The 13733-nt window shown below is 47.3% G+C and overlaps 1 protein-coding gene across 10 annotated transcripts in view; it reads right to left on the bottom strand.

Annotated features, from left to right (window-relative positions):
- CASK (calcium/calmodulin dependent serine protein kinase) overlaps positions 1 to 13733 on the bottom strand; it is a 1261401-nt gene that overhangs the window by 908942 nt on the left and 338726 nt on the right. For all 10 annotated transcript variants that reach the window (XM_086934112.1, XM_086934115.1, XM_086934119.1 and 7 more), the window contains exon 4: positions 6289 to 6366. In XM_086934112.1, coding sequence (XP_086790238.1) covers positions 6289 to 6366 — 78 coding nt within the window. The remainder of the gene's footprint in view (positions 1 to 6288; positions 6367 to 13733) is intronic.

The following is a 13733-nucleotide window of genomic DNA, read 5'->3' as shown; positions in this document are numbered from 1 at the left end:
AAGAGAACCCTCCACTCTTGATATGGTTGAGTGTAGATGTCACTATTAGTCGTTGCTGGGATACAGCGTCCAGGGCTGTGAAGGAGCTCAAGGACTAGCGGGGATGAGGTCACAGAGTGGGGCCAGCTTCTTCGAGTCGAGCACTTGAACCATAAGTCGGAGATTCAATGGCTTAGCAGGAGATGAGCTGGCATCTCCTTCTTAATGTACTAACAGCGACTCTTTGGGTTATGGAGAAAACCTGTGAACATAGTGAGTAAACTAGTCCCATTGTTACGTCTTGCATGCGCTCCTCTCCTCCCCAACCTTGTTTCAAAAGTGCATATTCAGGAAAGTGTTCAGTTCCACGGGGTGTCTACCTTGGACTGTGATTTTGGAACCGGGGACATACACTTGTTTATTCGAAGAGAACTGCTAGTGTGCACTGGTGTTGCAGATAAGTCTTGCAGGTAACTGAAAGCGGGTGGGAAGTAGTAAAAAAAATCCGCCTGAAATGACACAGCCCTTCCTACGCAACTCCGCTTACCCTTTACCGTCATTTCCGTAACAATGTAAACAGGACGTCTCGCTGTTCACTTTGCAAACGGTAGGTGTCGCTGCCAGTCCTGTAAATGATCAATGGTTAGCTCTCCAAATAACCGATGTGGCTGGTATCAGCAAACTAAAAAGCAAGAGTCACAATTACCACTAGATGTCTCGACTACGGAAAAGCCATCTACGCAGGAACGTCGGCCAAGCTCCTGAGACGGCTGAAACACATCCTGAACGCCTCTGCACGCCTGATCCTCGACATCCCGCACCGCAGACACATCACACATCACCTGAGAGACCTGCACTGGCTCCCAGTCAACGAAAGGGTAACCTTCAAGCTCCTCCTCCACGCGCACAAAGCTCTCCACAACACCGGCCCATCATACCTCAAAAGACGACTCAGCTTCTACACCCCCACCCGTAAGCTCCGCTCAGCTGGCCTCGCCCGGATCCCTCGCATCCGAAGAACGACCGCCGCCGGTAGATCCTTCTCCCACCTCGCCGCCAAGTCCTGGAACACCCTTCCGACCAACCTATGGCAGACCCAAGACCTACTGGCCTTCAGAAGACTCCTCAAGACCTGGCTCTTTGAACAGTAGCAGCACCTCACCCCCCCACCCTCCCCAGCGCCTTGAGACCCTTTCGGGTATGTAGTACTCTTTATAAGTGTCTTGATTGATTGATTGATTATTTTGCACCATACATCACAAGAGTCATTGCCTGAACAGAAAAGGCCATGCTCTAACAACGAATGCATGTAGCGGTGCGAAAACAGATGTAATTGTATTTATGTAGTCGGTCTGCACTTTTTGGAAAACTCGTGCATTTACTGCCCTGTTTCCAATGAGCGCTCGTGCATGTACAGCGTTTACCTTGCGGGAGTGAGCAGCAGCGCCATCTGTTTCCAAAGCGCAAGCGTGATAATTGCAAACAGATGGCACTGCTGCTCGCTCCCGCAAGGTGTATGCCGTACATGCACAAGCGCTCATTGGAAACAGTGCAGTACATGCACGAGTTTGCCAAAAAGTGCAGAACGATTCCAAGAGGTCACTCCTAAGCAGACCCAAAAAGAAAGTGGTTTCCATTTGGAGTCCCAATAAAAGATTTGCTCAATACCCTGAACTGCAAAACACACAAGATGATGGACTGAATGTTGCACACGAAACGTTGACGCTTAAAACAGTGTTGCATGATATTAAGTTGTACATTAATCTGTATACACTGTATGTCGATACTTGCTTTGATTGATTATTAATTTGCAAACAACAGTTTGCTCCCAAAAACTTTCTTTTGCCTGTAAGAAATTTTCTCCCTGATTCACTCACTTTTTTTTACCCTATGCTCTTTCTAATCCCTGGGATAGGTACAGGATTGTGCCCTATCTAAATGTTTGTATGTGACCCTCCTACGGTCAACCAATTTTTTCTAACTTTAAATTAAAACGTTCCTCGCCCGGCTGGGTTAGGAAGTTGAACTATAGTACTTATTGTGGGCTATAAGTTTATTTGTCTACTTATTGATTTTGCTGAGGAACTTTGTTATCCTTAATAGCAAACTACCTATGGTCCAAAGGTATTTATTGGGTTCCCTTGTGTACATTAAAAATATGAGATTAATTCAAGCCTCCATCCTTCACTTTTTGTTCACTTCAGTACAACATGAGAGGGAGTCAAGAATTTTGGTCGAATGCAACCAGAGTCCTCAGCATCAACTTAAACGGGAAAAGGGTGGTGTAGGACAGGTGCACTGACAGTGCCTGAAAGTCAATTACACAGCGACCTGACAATCACAACGAGGAAGACTGGCTTTAAGGTAAGGAGATGCAGCAAGCAGCTATGCATTAACTTGAAAGGCATACACAGGAGAAAAATCAAGTCCAGGTTAAGAACCCACATTGGCATCACAAATAGTTTGGGATAAAACACGCATGTCGAATTTTTAACAAATTCCACATCAACATGTGATTGAAACAAGGACTGTTGGTCCAGAAAATACCTTACTGTGCCCAAGATAAAACAAACAAAAGGAATTATGACAGCTTTGATTGTAAGGGTTCAGTCTTGCGAACGTCACACCAGTAGACAAATTTGTTTCGGCACCCAGCAAAAATGGATTTCATGGGAGGATGCCTGGCAGGAAGGTTAATATCCACCACTCCAGAAGGAAGATCAAATGCAGTCAGTGGCTGGAGTTCAATCTCCATGCATATAGTTGTACACTGTGCAGATTCGGATCGAGGATCTTAACCTGTTACTGAAACAGGAGGTGCTCATAAAGTGGCACTCCGATCGGAAGTCTGATGCTCATTCCTAGGAAGGCTGGGTACTGCACTCTCCTGGACCAATGCGAGTCATCAAGATGAAATGGGACCAGGTATTCTAAATCTTTTTTAGAACTCGGGTCAAGAGAGGGATGGGTGGGAAGGAGCACAGGAACTCTGTATTCCATTCCAGCAGGAATGCATTGCCTTATTAATGTTCTTGCAGAAATTAAAAAAGCACAAAACTTTCAACAGTGTGCATTCTTAACAATGGCAGAAAGGTCTATCAAGCATTGTTTGCACTTTTGGAAGATGCGCTGTGGCACCTAGGGATGTAGGTGCCACTTGGGACCTTTCAGATGGCGCCTGCTGTCAGTTCATCCACTCTGGCCTTTCAGGTCTTTAACAGGTGGTTAACTATCAGGAAGATATCCTGGTGCTCCAATCACCCCCAGAGGAGCACAGCCTCTTGACACAGGATCCAGGACCCTACTCTACCCTACTGTTGCAATACCACAAGGTGGCGCTATTGTCTGTGACCTGCACCAGCTTCCCATTGATTAACGACAGGAAGGACTTTAGAGCCATCTGACTGACCCGCAACTCCAGCACACTGTTGTGGAGCTGGCCCTATGACGGAGGCCAGAGTCCCCTGTTCTCCACCTACTCCATTTGACCGCCCCCTCTCCCCAGCCCAGCAGGGACACATTGGTTACCTTTTCACATCTTAAGCCGGGCCCATGAGAACTTGAAATTCCATTACAGAGCTTGCACGTAACGCCAAGAATAGCTGAGGAGGATGTAGAAAACTAAGAGGCTAAGAAGCTTCACAGCTGCTCTCACTGCAATCCACCATCAAGCCTGAAACATGGGATCACAGCCTGAATGTCTTGGATGACTTTTGGTGGAGGGAAAAACCTGATCTCCACTGTGTCCTGAACTGCTGCAATGAATAGAAGTTTCTGGGAAGGAGGTATGTGGGCTCAATGATAGTAAAACCCAAAGATGTCGGAGGTTCACCGTTTTCCAGAGGCGGTCTATGTCTGACTATGGCAAGGCCACCTTCAACAGCCAGTCGTCAAGGTACAGGAATACTGGTAACCATTACCTCCGAAGATGGTCAGCGATCACCGTCATCACTTTCGAGGATACCAGAGTGGCGCTGGTGAGGTCAAGAGAGCACAGTAAACTGAAAATGCTCCTGACCTACTTTGAACCAAAGATAACATCTGTGGGGCTACAGCACAGGCTTATGAAAATACACCTCCTGCAGGTCTAAGTTCACCATCCAGGCGTTGAGGTGTCTGATGCATCACTGGCTGTTTCTGTCTAAATGCCAGGGCTATGGATTAGTCTCTAAACTTTCTCATTTGATGTGGAACTGATTGGTATGGGTAAATAGCTCCAAAGAGTGTGCCATATCCATGCTATCCTTAAAGTGCTCCAAGCAGTCTCTATAATGTCACTGAAAAAGTGGTACCGATCCAAAGTTATTCCCCATAGGGAGACTTGTAGATCAACAGAGTTTCCTGTGGAATGCACTCACATGTGTCGAAAAAGGACATCACTATCATCAATTGCCCTCCCCAGACAGAGGGTTGTATCCAGACCTGCGCAGATAAGATATTTGCCAGAGTCTTGTTCATCATCAATAGTCTGGGTGAAAGAAACTTTAAGGCCTTCCTGGACCGCCAGCAAGATCTCGCTGACCAAGCCCCAGAGAGCATGTGTGTAGCAGCCCAGCATACAAACAGCATTTTATGGAGTGCAGTGTCAAACTGGCCAAAGAAAACATGTGCTTGCCAAAAAGTAATAAGACTCCCTGGAGCATGGGGCTTAGTGAAAAAAAGCAGGGTCATCAGGTGCTGGTCTGTGACTTTTGGCCACATGCCTATTGGCAGGCAGAAATGAACACGGCTTCGACCAGATGCCAAACAGAGTATCAGTGAGGACAACATTAAAAGAAGCCAGGGCTCAGCAGTCATTGGACGAGGCTGCAAAATATGAGTTGGAACATTTGTTTTGGTCTCAACTGAGGGTAGCTGCAATTCTAGTGCCTCAGCTACCCTCCAGACTACCACTGCAAAAGGGGCACTTTCTTTTATTGGTGGCCCAGGTGGCGACTAAAGCTCCGTCTCAGGCGAGGTTTCAGGATCACTGGCATTTTGTAAATCAATGTAGAAGACATCATCAATCTTTTACATTGAAGACTGATTATGTCTTCTACAAGACAACAAATTACCATCAGCATTTTGGGGTGTCTCATGATGTGGTATAAGATCTGAGTCAGAACCAAAGAGACAATAAAACATTAGGTGGTGTGCAGCATAGGCACTGAATTAGTCAGCTTGCATGGTGACCAGTTGCACCTTTGTTATTTCATAGTGCACCATTGGTCGGGCTCAAGCTGATGTTGGTTCAGGGTTCCGAGACTGGCATCAGAACCAGATCTATTTCCTGGCAACAGTAGGGCGTTGGGGTAGCAGTGACCAGGGCGGAGCTCAGAGCCAGAGTAGAAGTCTGCACCATTTTTAGGGAGGGAGGGCAATAGTAACCCAACAGAAAGTCCTTGTGGTCCCATCGGGCCGAAGGCACCCCATATAAGGCTGGAAGCATACAAACTTTGTAGCATTGCCTCCATGAATGCCTCAATCTGCTGCAGGATCGACGTCAGCCCAGGACATTTGGAGCACTTCAGGACCAGCTAAAGGATTGGTTGACCTTGTGGCGGGATGGGGTGAAGTTTCACTTCTGTTTCTTATGCATCCGCTTGAAATTGGACTTCAACTTAATGAAGCACAAAGTTAGGATAATGTAGGAAAGGCTCGGGAAGGTAACAAAGTTCATGCCCATGACTTGGAGTGTGAGCAGGACCTACGCAAAAGCTGCAACGTCTAGTGTTCATATATATACAGCTTCCGCTCCCAGTATTGGTTCACCTTCAGGTGCATAAGGGCCCACTTATACCATGACTTAAGAGTCATATTCCATCAGATCTCAGACACCAAACACAAACCTCATGAAAGTCCATGACTGATATAATAATAATAAAGGGGATCTTATCATGCGCGAACTTAGCCCAATGGGCATCTGCTTCCTGCAGTCGAAGTATGGCTTGAAGCAGGTCATTCTGGGTGGGGACATTGTTCCCCAACACTCAGGTTAAATTGCTTCAGAAGTCAATGGAAAACAGACACATTTGGGAGCAGAGCTCCAGATTCACATCAGAAGGTGCAGAAAGAAAGGAACTGATGTCAGCACGCAGAAGTGGCACTTGTACGAGACTCTACTCCATCACTTCTGGGGAGGTGTGCAGGCAGCGTGGAGCTGTGATATACTATCTAGCAGCACAAGTAAGCACTGTTATGGAACTATTTTCCAGATGCAAACTGATGCCTGGCAAGTATTTTAAGGTGACAAATTAGCGATTAGTTTTTTTTATCAGAAAGTTTGATCTATTTAAAAAACAAATTAGAAAATCGTATAGCACACCATACCTGGCAACTGCTTCACTGTACACAAAGCCAGCATCTGCTCTTTTCACTATTTCAAAGCACAAGTCGGCTCCATCCATACTGTTAGGAAAGAAAAAGGAAAGGGTTCAATATGCAAAACAAGTCATCAGCAGATCAAAAAATATATAATATCACAAAGATATGTGTTTTCAAACCCTCCAAGTAATAAAAACAGCCTGGGTTTGTAAAAAAAAAAAAAAGCAAATACTACATGTAGGAAAGTTTAAAAATAAAAATAAGAAACCGAATTAGATTTGAGTAACACTATCTGGAGCATGAGGGAAGAAGACTGCACCTAAAAGCTGGCAATAGTCAGCAATAGTATTTTGACAAACTTAGTAATGCAATTTGGTTGTAATGTCAGCACCATCTGTGTAGTGCTCAGAATGGCCCTCATTACAAGTGACCTCTCAATGCTGAAGGGGCTGATAACTGCAGTTACGGGCACCATCAGAATTATGAGATATAAGGGAATATCACAAATTTGATCACTTTGACCTAAAGATTTGTGGTTATGAAAGCATCAAAAATCAGTGTATGTCCAGGCTAAAATGAGGACTTACAAGGGATGGATAGGCCTGGCCCCGAATTAGTGACATCCCTGATAATTCCATATTTGTTAGCGGTCCCTCCGGGTCCAAATAATAAGGGCCAAGATTTACCTACCTCCTGAGTTACTGGTATCAATAATTTGGGTGGGAATTTCCAGCCCATTTACTTGGCCACTTGTAATGAGGGCCATATAGGTGCCTTGCCAAAGACAAAACAGTAACTGTAGCTCTCCTATTTTGCAGCCTACTTCAAAATAGCAAATGTGAATTTTCTCCAGAGTACAACACACAGGTTAGTAGAATTACAACCATAGCGCTCTGTGGCATTTATATTAGTTGGATTTTGATATACTCATCCCTATAGGGACATCTCAGGGCACGATCGGCAGGTAGATGAAGTAGGAGCAGCATTAGAACAACCAGGTTTTAAGGTGTTTTTGAAAGCCGTACAGACGTGTGTATGCACGGATGAACATAGGGAGGTTGTTCCAGTACTTTGAGCCAAGGTAAGAAAAGGCTCGGATCCCATGTTTAGCAGTGCAGGGACATAAAAGAAATTGATTGCTAGAAAGCAATTCCTGTTCAGAAGGTAAAGAGTAACTCTGTTTTGGAGGTATTTTGGGCCAGAGCCTGACAAGGATTTGTAAGTCAGAGCAGTTTAAACAGTACTCTCTTAGGGATAGGGAGCCAACGTGGTGCTCAGAGCGTGGGGCGGACGGGTTCTTGGACGCAGGTAGTTTACCATACGGGTAGCTGTATTTTGGCAGCCTGCAATTTCAATAGAAGGGATTCGTTAGAAGCATGTATTAGGGCATTGCCATAATCCAGGCAGCTGGTGATTCAAGCTTAGGCGAGTGTCTTACAGGAGCTCAACGGAAGCCACCATAAGATTTTCTAAAGAGGCGCATAGTGCCAAAACAGGTTCCACAGATGGAGGCACAGTTCTCTCATAGATAGTTGGTCATCTAAAAGTATGCCCATGTTTCTAGCAGTTCTACTGGACAATGGAGAGGGACCAAGTTCTACCGGCCACCAATCATCCGTCCACTAGAGCTGAGCTTTGCCAAACATAAGGATCTCTGTCTTGCGCCCATTAAGTTGAACACAGATTTATCCATAAGTGATAAATGTATGTTTTCTTCCTCTCTTGCCACACTTCTCTAGTCCTTGTTCTTCAGACAAGCACTGGCATTCAAATTTCAAGACCTAGTCCATCCCCTTTGCTCTCCCTTAGCTCCTGTTCTTTAAGTTAACAGTCTGGCAACATGATGACTTCCCTTTTTTTTTAAATCTGGGGATTGCAAGGTAAGGCTCTCTTTTTTCCATAACTACGTTGAAATATGATTGAATGGAGAAATGGAGAAGACTGGGACAAATTCTGTTAACCTTTGTGTGATGTGCTGGAAAACAATCATGCCTCTCTGACAATAAGCAGACACTTAAATGTGATTTTTTTTGTTTGCATGTATGTTCCAATGTTGCATTACTCTCCATCCCTTATCTGTTTACAACCTTACATGCGTAGTGTAATAGGGTGATAAAGGAGCTAGTTTGTCTGACAAGAGAGCACACGCATCCCTCATACCTTCACGCGCAGCGACCGCGCCCCAGTCGCGCCAAAGGTGCGCCAAAGGTAAGCCCGTCTACGCCCGTCCGCGCCTGGACCGCGCCAAGCGCCAGACCCCCTGGCCCTCGCATTGCCCAGCCCTCCCGCATTACCTACGATGCCACCACCCTCCTAGCCCTTAACCCCGGCCGCTCCCCCAACTGCGTCCAAGCCGCTCCTGGACACACCCATGGACCCTTCTCTTGCTACTCCTGCAAGTTCGACGGCACCAAGAACAACTCCTCATCTACGAGCACACAACAGATATCCGACCCCAACCACCTAAAATGCATCCTGCTCAACACCCGCTCAGTCCACAGGCACGCCATCGACCTCTGGAACCTACTAGACACCATATCTCCGGACGTCGCCTTCCTAACAGAAACATGGATGAACGCCTCTTCCGCCCCAGACATCACCATTGCCATCCCAGAAGACTATAAGATCATACGCAAGGACCGTACCGGCCACACAGGAGGAGGAATCGCTATCGTCCACAAGAAATCCATTCACATCTCTACCAGCTCTGACGTCAATCTCGCCAACTCTGAACACCTTCACTTCCAGATCCACACCGACCCCAAAACCACACTTAGAGGCACCCTCCTTTACAGACCTCCAGGACCCCGCGCACAATTCAGTGAGGACATCACAGATTTCATCACTCCACACGCCCTCCCATCCAAAGAGTACATCCTTCTGGGAGACCTCAATTTTCACCTTGAAAAGAGCAACGACCATAACTCCACCACCCTTATGGACAACCTCGCCAACCTCGGACTTAAACAACTGGTCACTTCCCCCACCCACATCGCAGGTCACACACTCGACCCCATCTTCACTTCCAGCAACCATGTATCCTTCAGCCACACTACGGCTCTCCTCTGGACTGACCACAGCTGCGTCCATTTTACCTACAACAAGCCCAAATCCAAAAACCACCCCCAACCAACTCTGCAAGGAAACTGGAACAAAATCACCATCGACCAGATCTCCTCATCGCTTCTTCTAAACCCCCCAGCCCACTCCTCTAACCCCGACCAAGCCGCCACCAACCTCACCCTATGGTTATCCAACAGCGCCGACATCCTAGCACCACTGAAAAAACGACAAATCAAACTTGGCAGCAAGAAAGCCTCCTGGTTCAACGATGATCTCAAGAAATCCAAGAAACTCTGCCGCTCCCTGGAGAAGGCCTGGAAAAAAGACCCAATCACTAGCACCAAGGAAGCCTTCAAAAACGCCACTCGCACACACCACCAACTGATCCGAAAAGCCAAGAAAACCGCCTTCAAGGACTGACTAGATAGCAACGCCCACAACAGCAAGGAACTTTTCAACATCGTCAAGGAATTCACCAACCCCTCGGCCATCTCCAACAACATCACCCCCTCTCAAGCCCTCTGCGACTCCCTAGCCTCGTTCTTCCACAACAAAATTGCAGACATCCACAACAGCTTCGACAACCAACCCGGAGACCAACCCAGCCAACCATCTGCTGGACCTTCACCACCCTCGAACATCCTTAATGATTGGAATCCTATCTCCACTGAGGACACTATCCGCCTGATGAACTCCATCCACTCAGGATCCCCAACTGACCCATGCCCTCAACACATCTTCAACAAAGCAGACTCCATCATAGCACCGCACCTCAGAGACGTCATCAACTGCTCCCTCAACTCCGCCACCTTCCCGGAAAGCTGGAAACACGCAGAACTCGGCGCACTTCTGAAAAAACCCACAGCGGACCCCACCGAACTCAAAAACTACCGTCCCATTTCGCTCCTTCCATTCCCGGCCAAAGTTATCGAGAAAGCTGTCAACAACCAGCACGCCGCCTTCCTCGAAGCCAACAACTCCCTCGACTCCTCACAGTCCGGCTTCCGAGCCAAACACAGCACCGAAACCGCCCTCATCGCAGCAACAGACGACATTCGAACCCCACTGGACAATGGAGACACAGTCGCCCTCATCCTCCTCGACCTCTCAGCAGCCTTCGACACAGTCTGCCATAACACCCTCCTACAGCGCCTCAGAAACATTGGAATCCAAGGAAAAGCACTAGAATGGATCACCTCGTTCCTCACCGGAAGAACTCAGAGAGTCCGCCTTCCACCATTCAAGTCAGAGGCCACTGAAGTCATCTGCGGCGTTCCACAAGGATCTTCACTCAGCCCCACCCTTTTCAACGTATACATGAGCCCCCTCGCGACCATCGCACGCCAACACAACCTCAACATCATCTCCTACGCGGACGACACTCAACTGATCCTATCACTCACCAATGACCCTCACACCGCCAAAACTAACCTACACGAAGGAATGAAAGAAGTTGCCGAATGGATGAAACATAGCCGTCTGAAACTTAACTCTGATAAAACAGAAGTCCTTATCTTAGGTACCTCCCCCTCCGCATGGGACGATTCTTGGTGGCCAGAAGCCCTTGGAAAAGCACCCATCCCGACAGACCATGCACGGAACCTGGGCGTCATCCTGGATTCCTCACTTTCAATGTACAAACAAGTCAACGCCGTCTCTTCATCCTGCTTCAACATTCTTCGCATGCTCAAAAAAACATTTCGTTGGATCCCCACCGAAACTAGGAAAACGGTCACCCACGCCCTGGTCACGAGCCGACTGGACTACGGAAACACCCTCTACGCCGGTACTACCGCTAAACTCCAGAAAAAACTCCAACGAATTCAAAACGCCTCAGCCAGGCTCATATTAGACATCCCGCGTAAAGAACATATCTCTGGTCACCTGAAAAGCCTCCACTGGCTTCCCGTCAACAAGAGGATCACCTTCCGGCTACTAACCCACGCACACAAAGCACTCTACGAAATCGGACCAGAATGCCTCAACACACGACTGTCCTTCTACTCCCCCTCCCGCCAGCTACGATCATCCAACCAAGCCCTTGCCACTGTACCTCGCATCAACAAAACCACCATGGGAGGTAGATCCTTCTCCTACCTGGCAGCTAAAACCTGGAACTCCCTTCCCACTCACCTTCGCCTTACCCAGAATCACCTAGCATTCAGAAAGCAACTTAAAACGGGGATATTTGACAAGTAATTCCCCTCCCCTCCTCAAGCGCCTTGAGACCCTCTGGGTAGGTAGAGCGCTATATAAATTCTTTGACTTGACTTTGACTTGACTACCTGGTTGTGTCACTATCCTTCACCCATCCCCAATATATTGTATGTTGGATTACGGTTGTTCATATCTTAATAGCGTACACATGGCCATGCTTTCAGAAGCCACACTTAGTAAGACTAACTCAACATAGGTGGTGATAGCAAGCCATTCTTCTTTAACCCCACACCATAGCTGCCACGTCGATTCTAGAATTGTGAGCATTAACCCTGAGCATTTTGCGCCTGGTTTGCTTTTTGCCTTCAGGCTTGCCTTAGACTCTGTACTACCTAAGAAATTGATTAGGGTGATGGACGGGCTGGGAGGACAGGCACTGACAAAAGAGTAGCCCTGAACCTTCCTATGCTGTCTTTCGAAGCCCCGGCGTAGATAAGATAGGCCCAAAGATCAGGCAGTTGGTATACCAGTTTTAAATTACTCCAGGGTCAAATCCGCTTTGTGGCTTGTATAGTGTCTACATAAAAATCTTGGAAAGTAGCCATGCGTACCTCATTAAGGCAATGTAAGACCAGTGGTTCTGGCCACCAAATCCACAGTGTCCAATCCTGCCATGAAGATCTGTCTAGAGGCATTCTGACAATCCCTGACCACTTCAGCAAAATTGTTCTTTTGGTGGTCTGGCATACTGGACACCACCATATTCACTATTTCTGTATGGGTGTATTAAGCTTGCAGCATTTCGTAATCATGGAGTACAGACTTAGGCTCCCTACTGAGAATACCTTTTTTACCACAGCCTCTAGATTTTTAGACTCCCTGTCTGGGGCCTCATGGGAAATGCTCTGCGTGAAGCAGGAAGAGGCTTGGACGACCACACTTTTCAGCGAAGGATCAGTAGAGAGAAAGTCAGGATGCCCTGTGCCAGTCTATATTGGCAGATAAGTCTGTTGACCGCTAGGACAGGTGTTGGCTTATCCAAGGACACTTAAGGACTCCATCAAGCTTTACTGAATGGGAGATGCAGTTAGGCCGCTAAATTGAGCAGCAAAATCTTTGTGAAGATGTACGATTTGGCCACAACTGTGGGTGATGAGAAACTCTAGTACCGCCTTCACCCTTCTCAAAAGTGCTGTAAATGTGGGCACCTGAGGGGTGCTGGGCCTATTGGGCACTTTATTGACAATTCAGACCAGGTGGCTAGACCACTGGAATTTTCTAGCGCCAAACAGTATGCAGTGTCTGAGTCTGAAGGAGAAAGCCCAGTTGGCCACCTCTCCTATCATCGTAAGAAATAATTAGAGACACATGTATTTTCTCAGTATCTGACCCACAAATGTCCTCGATAATTTGCCAGTACTATCTTCTTTTTACAAGCCCAGGACGGTGCCTTTCCTCTGCATCAATATGGCATTTTACTGCAGTGAAGGGACTTGAGGAGGGGCAGGAGTGGGTGATGATGCTGGCATCAGTGCCAGAGAAGTAACCTTTGGCATACCACTGGATGCTAGTCCAGTGCCAGGCGTGCAGCCTGTTACATATCTCTGGGGTCGACAGGCACCAGAGGAGGTCTGCCAGTGGTATCCCAGTAGGGGATGAAAAATGATTCATTCTGCCCACAGGCACACCCGAGAGAATCATAGTGCTCATGTATAACACAGTCATGGCACACAGGAATTGCGTTGGCTCACAGCAGTAAATTCCAAATATGCTGGCACCAGACCTGGGACTTGAGCCAGATATGGAGCCAGCAGCAGGGATGGGCCAGAGTTGACAACGGTTCTTTCCCAGTGTGATGTTCACCAGCTCAGAGGAGTCTATATTAGGGGGCGAGAACATCAGGGGCACCAGCCTCTGAAGAGAGAGTGGTGAATGAGGAGTTGTCTTGTCTTCTCCTCTTGTTGTGTTTTTTATCTTCTATTTCAAAGACTTCAAGGAAGGAGAACAACGCAACTGGGTGCCATACCTCTAGTCTTGCGATGACTGTGTACGGTGAAAGGTTTCCCTCAAGCTTCTTAGTCGCCTTTGAGTTCATGAGGCCGCACTGGTCCCATAATTTGGAGTCATGCTTTGGCCCCAAACACCACAAGCAGATGTCATGGTGGTCAAGAATGGACCTCTGACTATGCAGAAGCAGCAGTACTTAAACCCGGACTTTTTAGGGGGTGACA

This window comes from Lissotriton vulgaris, chromosome 8 (genome assembly GCF_964263255.1).
Source record: "Lissotriton vulgaris chromosome 8, aLisVul1.2, whole genome shotgun sequence".
Classification (NCBI taxonomy): domain Eukaryota; kingdom Metazoa; phylum Chordata; class Amphibia; order Caudata; family Salamandridae; genus Lissotriton; species Lissotriton vulgaris.
The sequence above is the reverse complement of the archived record's forward strand: the minus strand, read 5'-3'. Positions and strand labels throughout refer to the sequence as shown.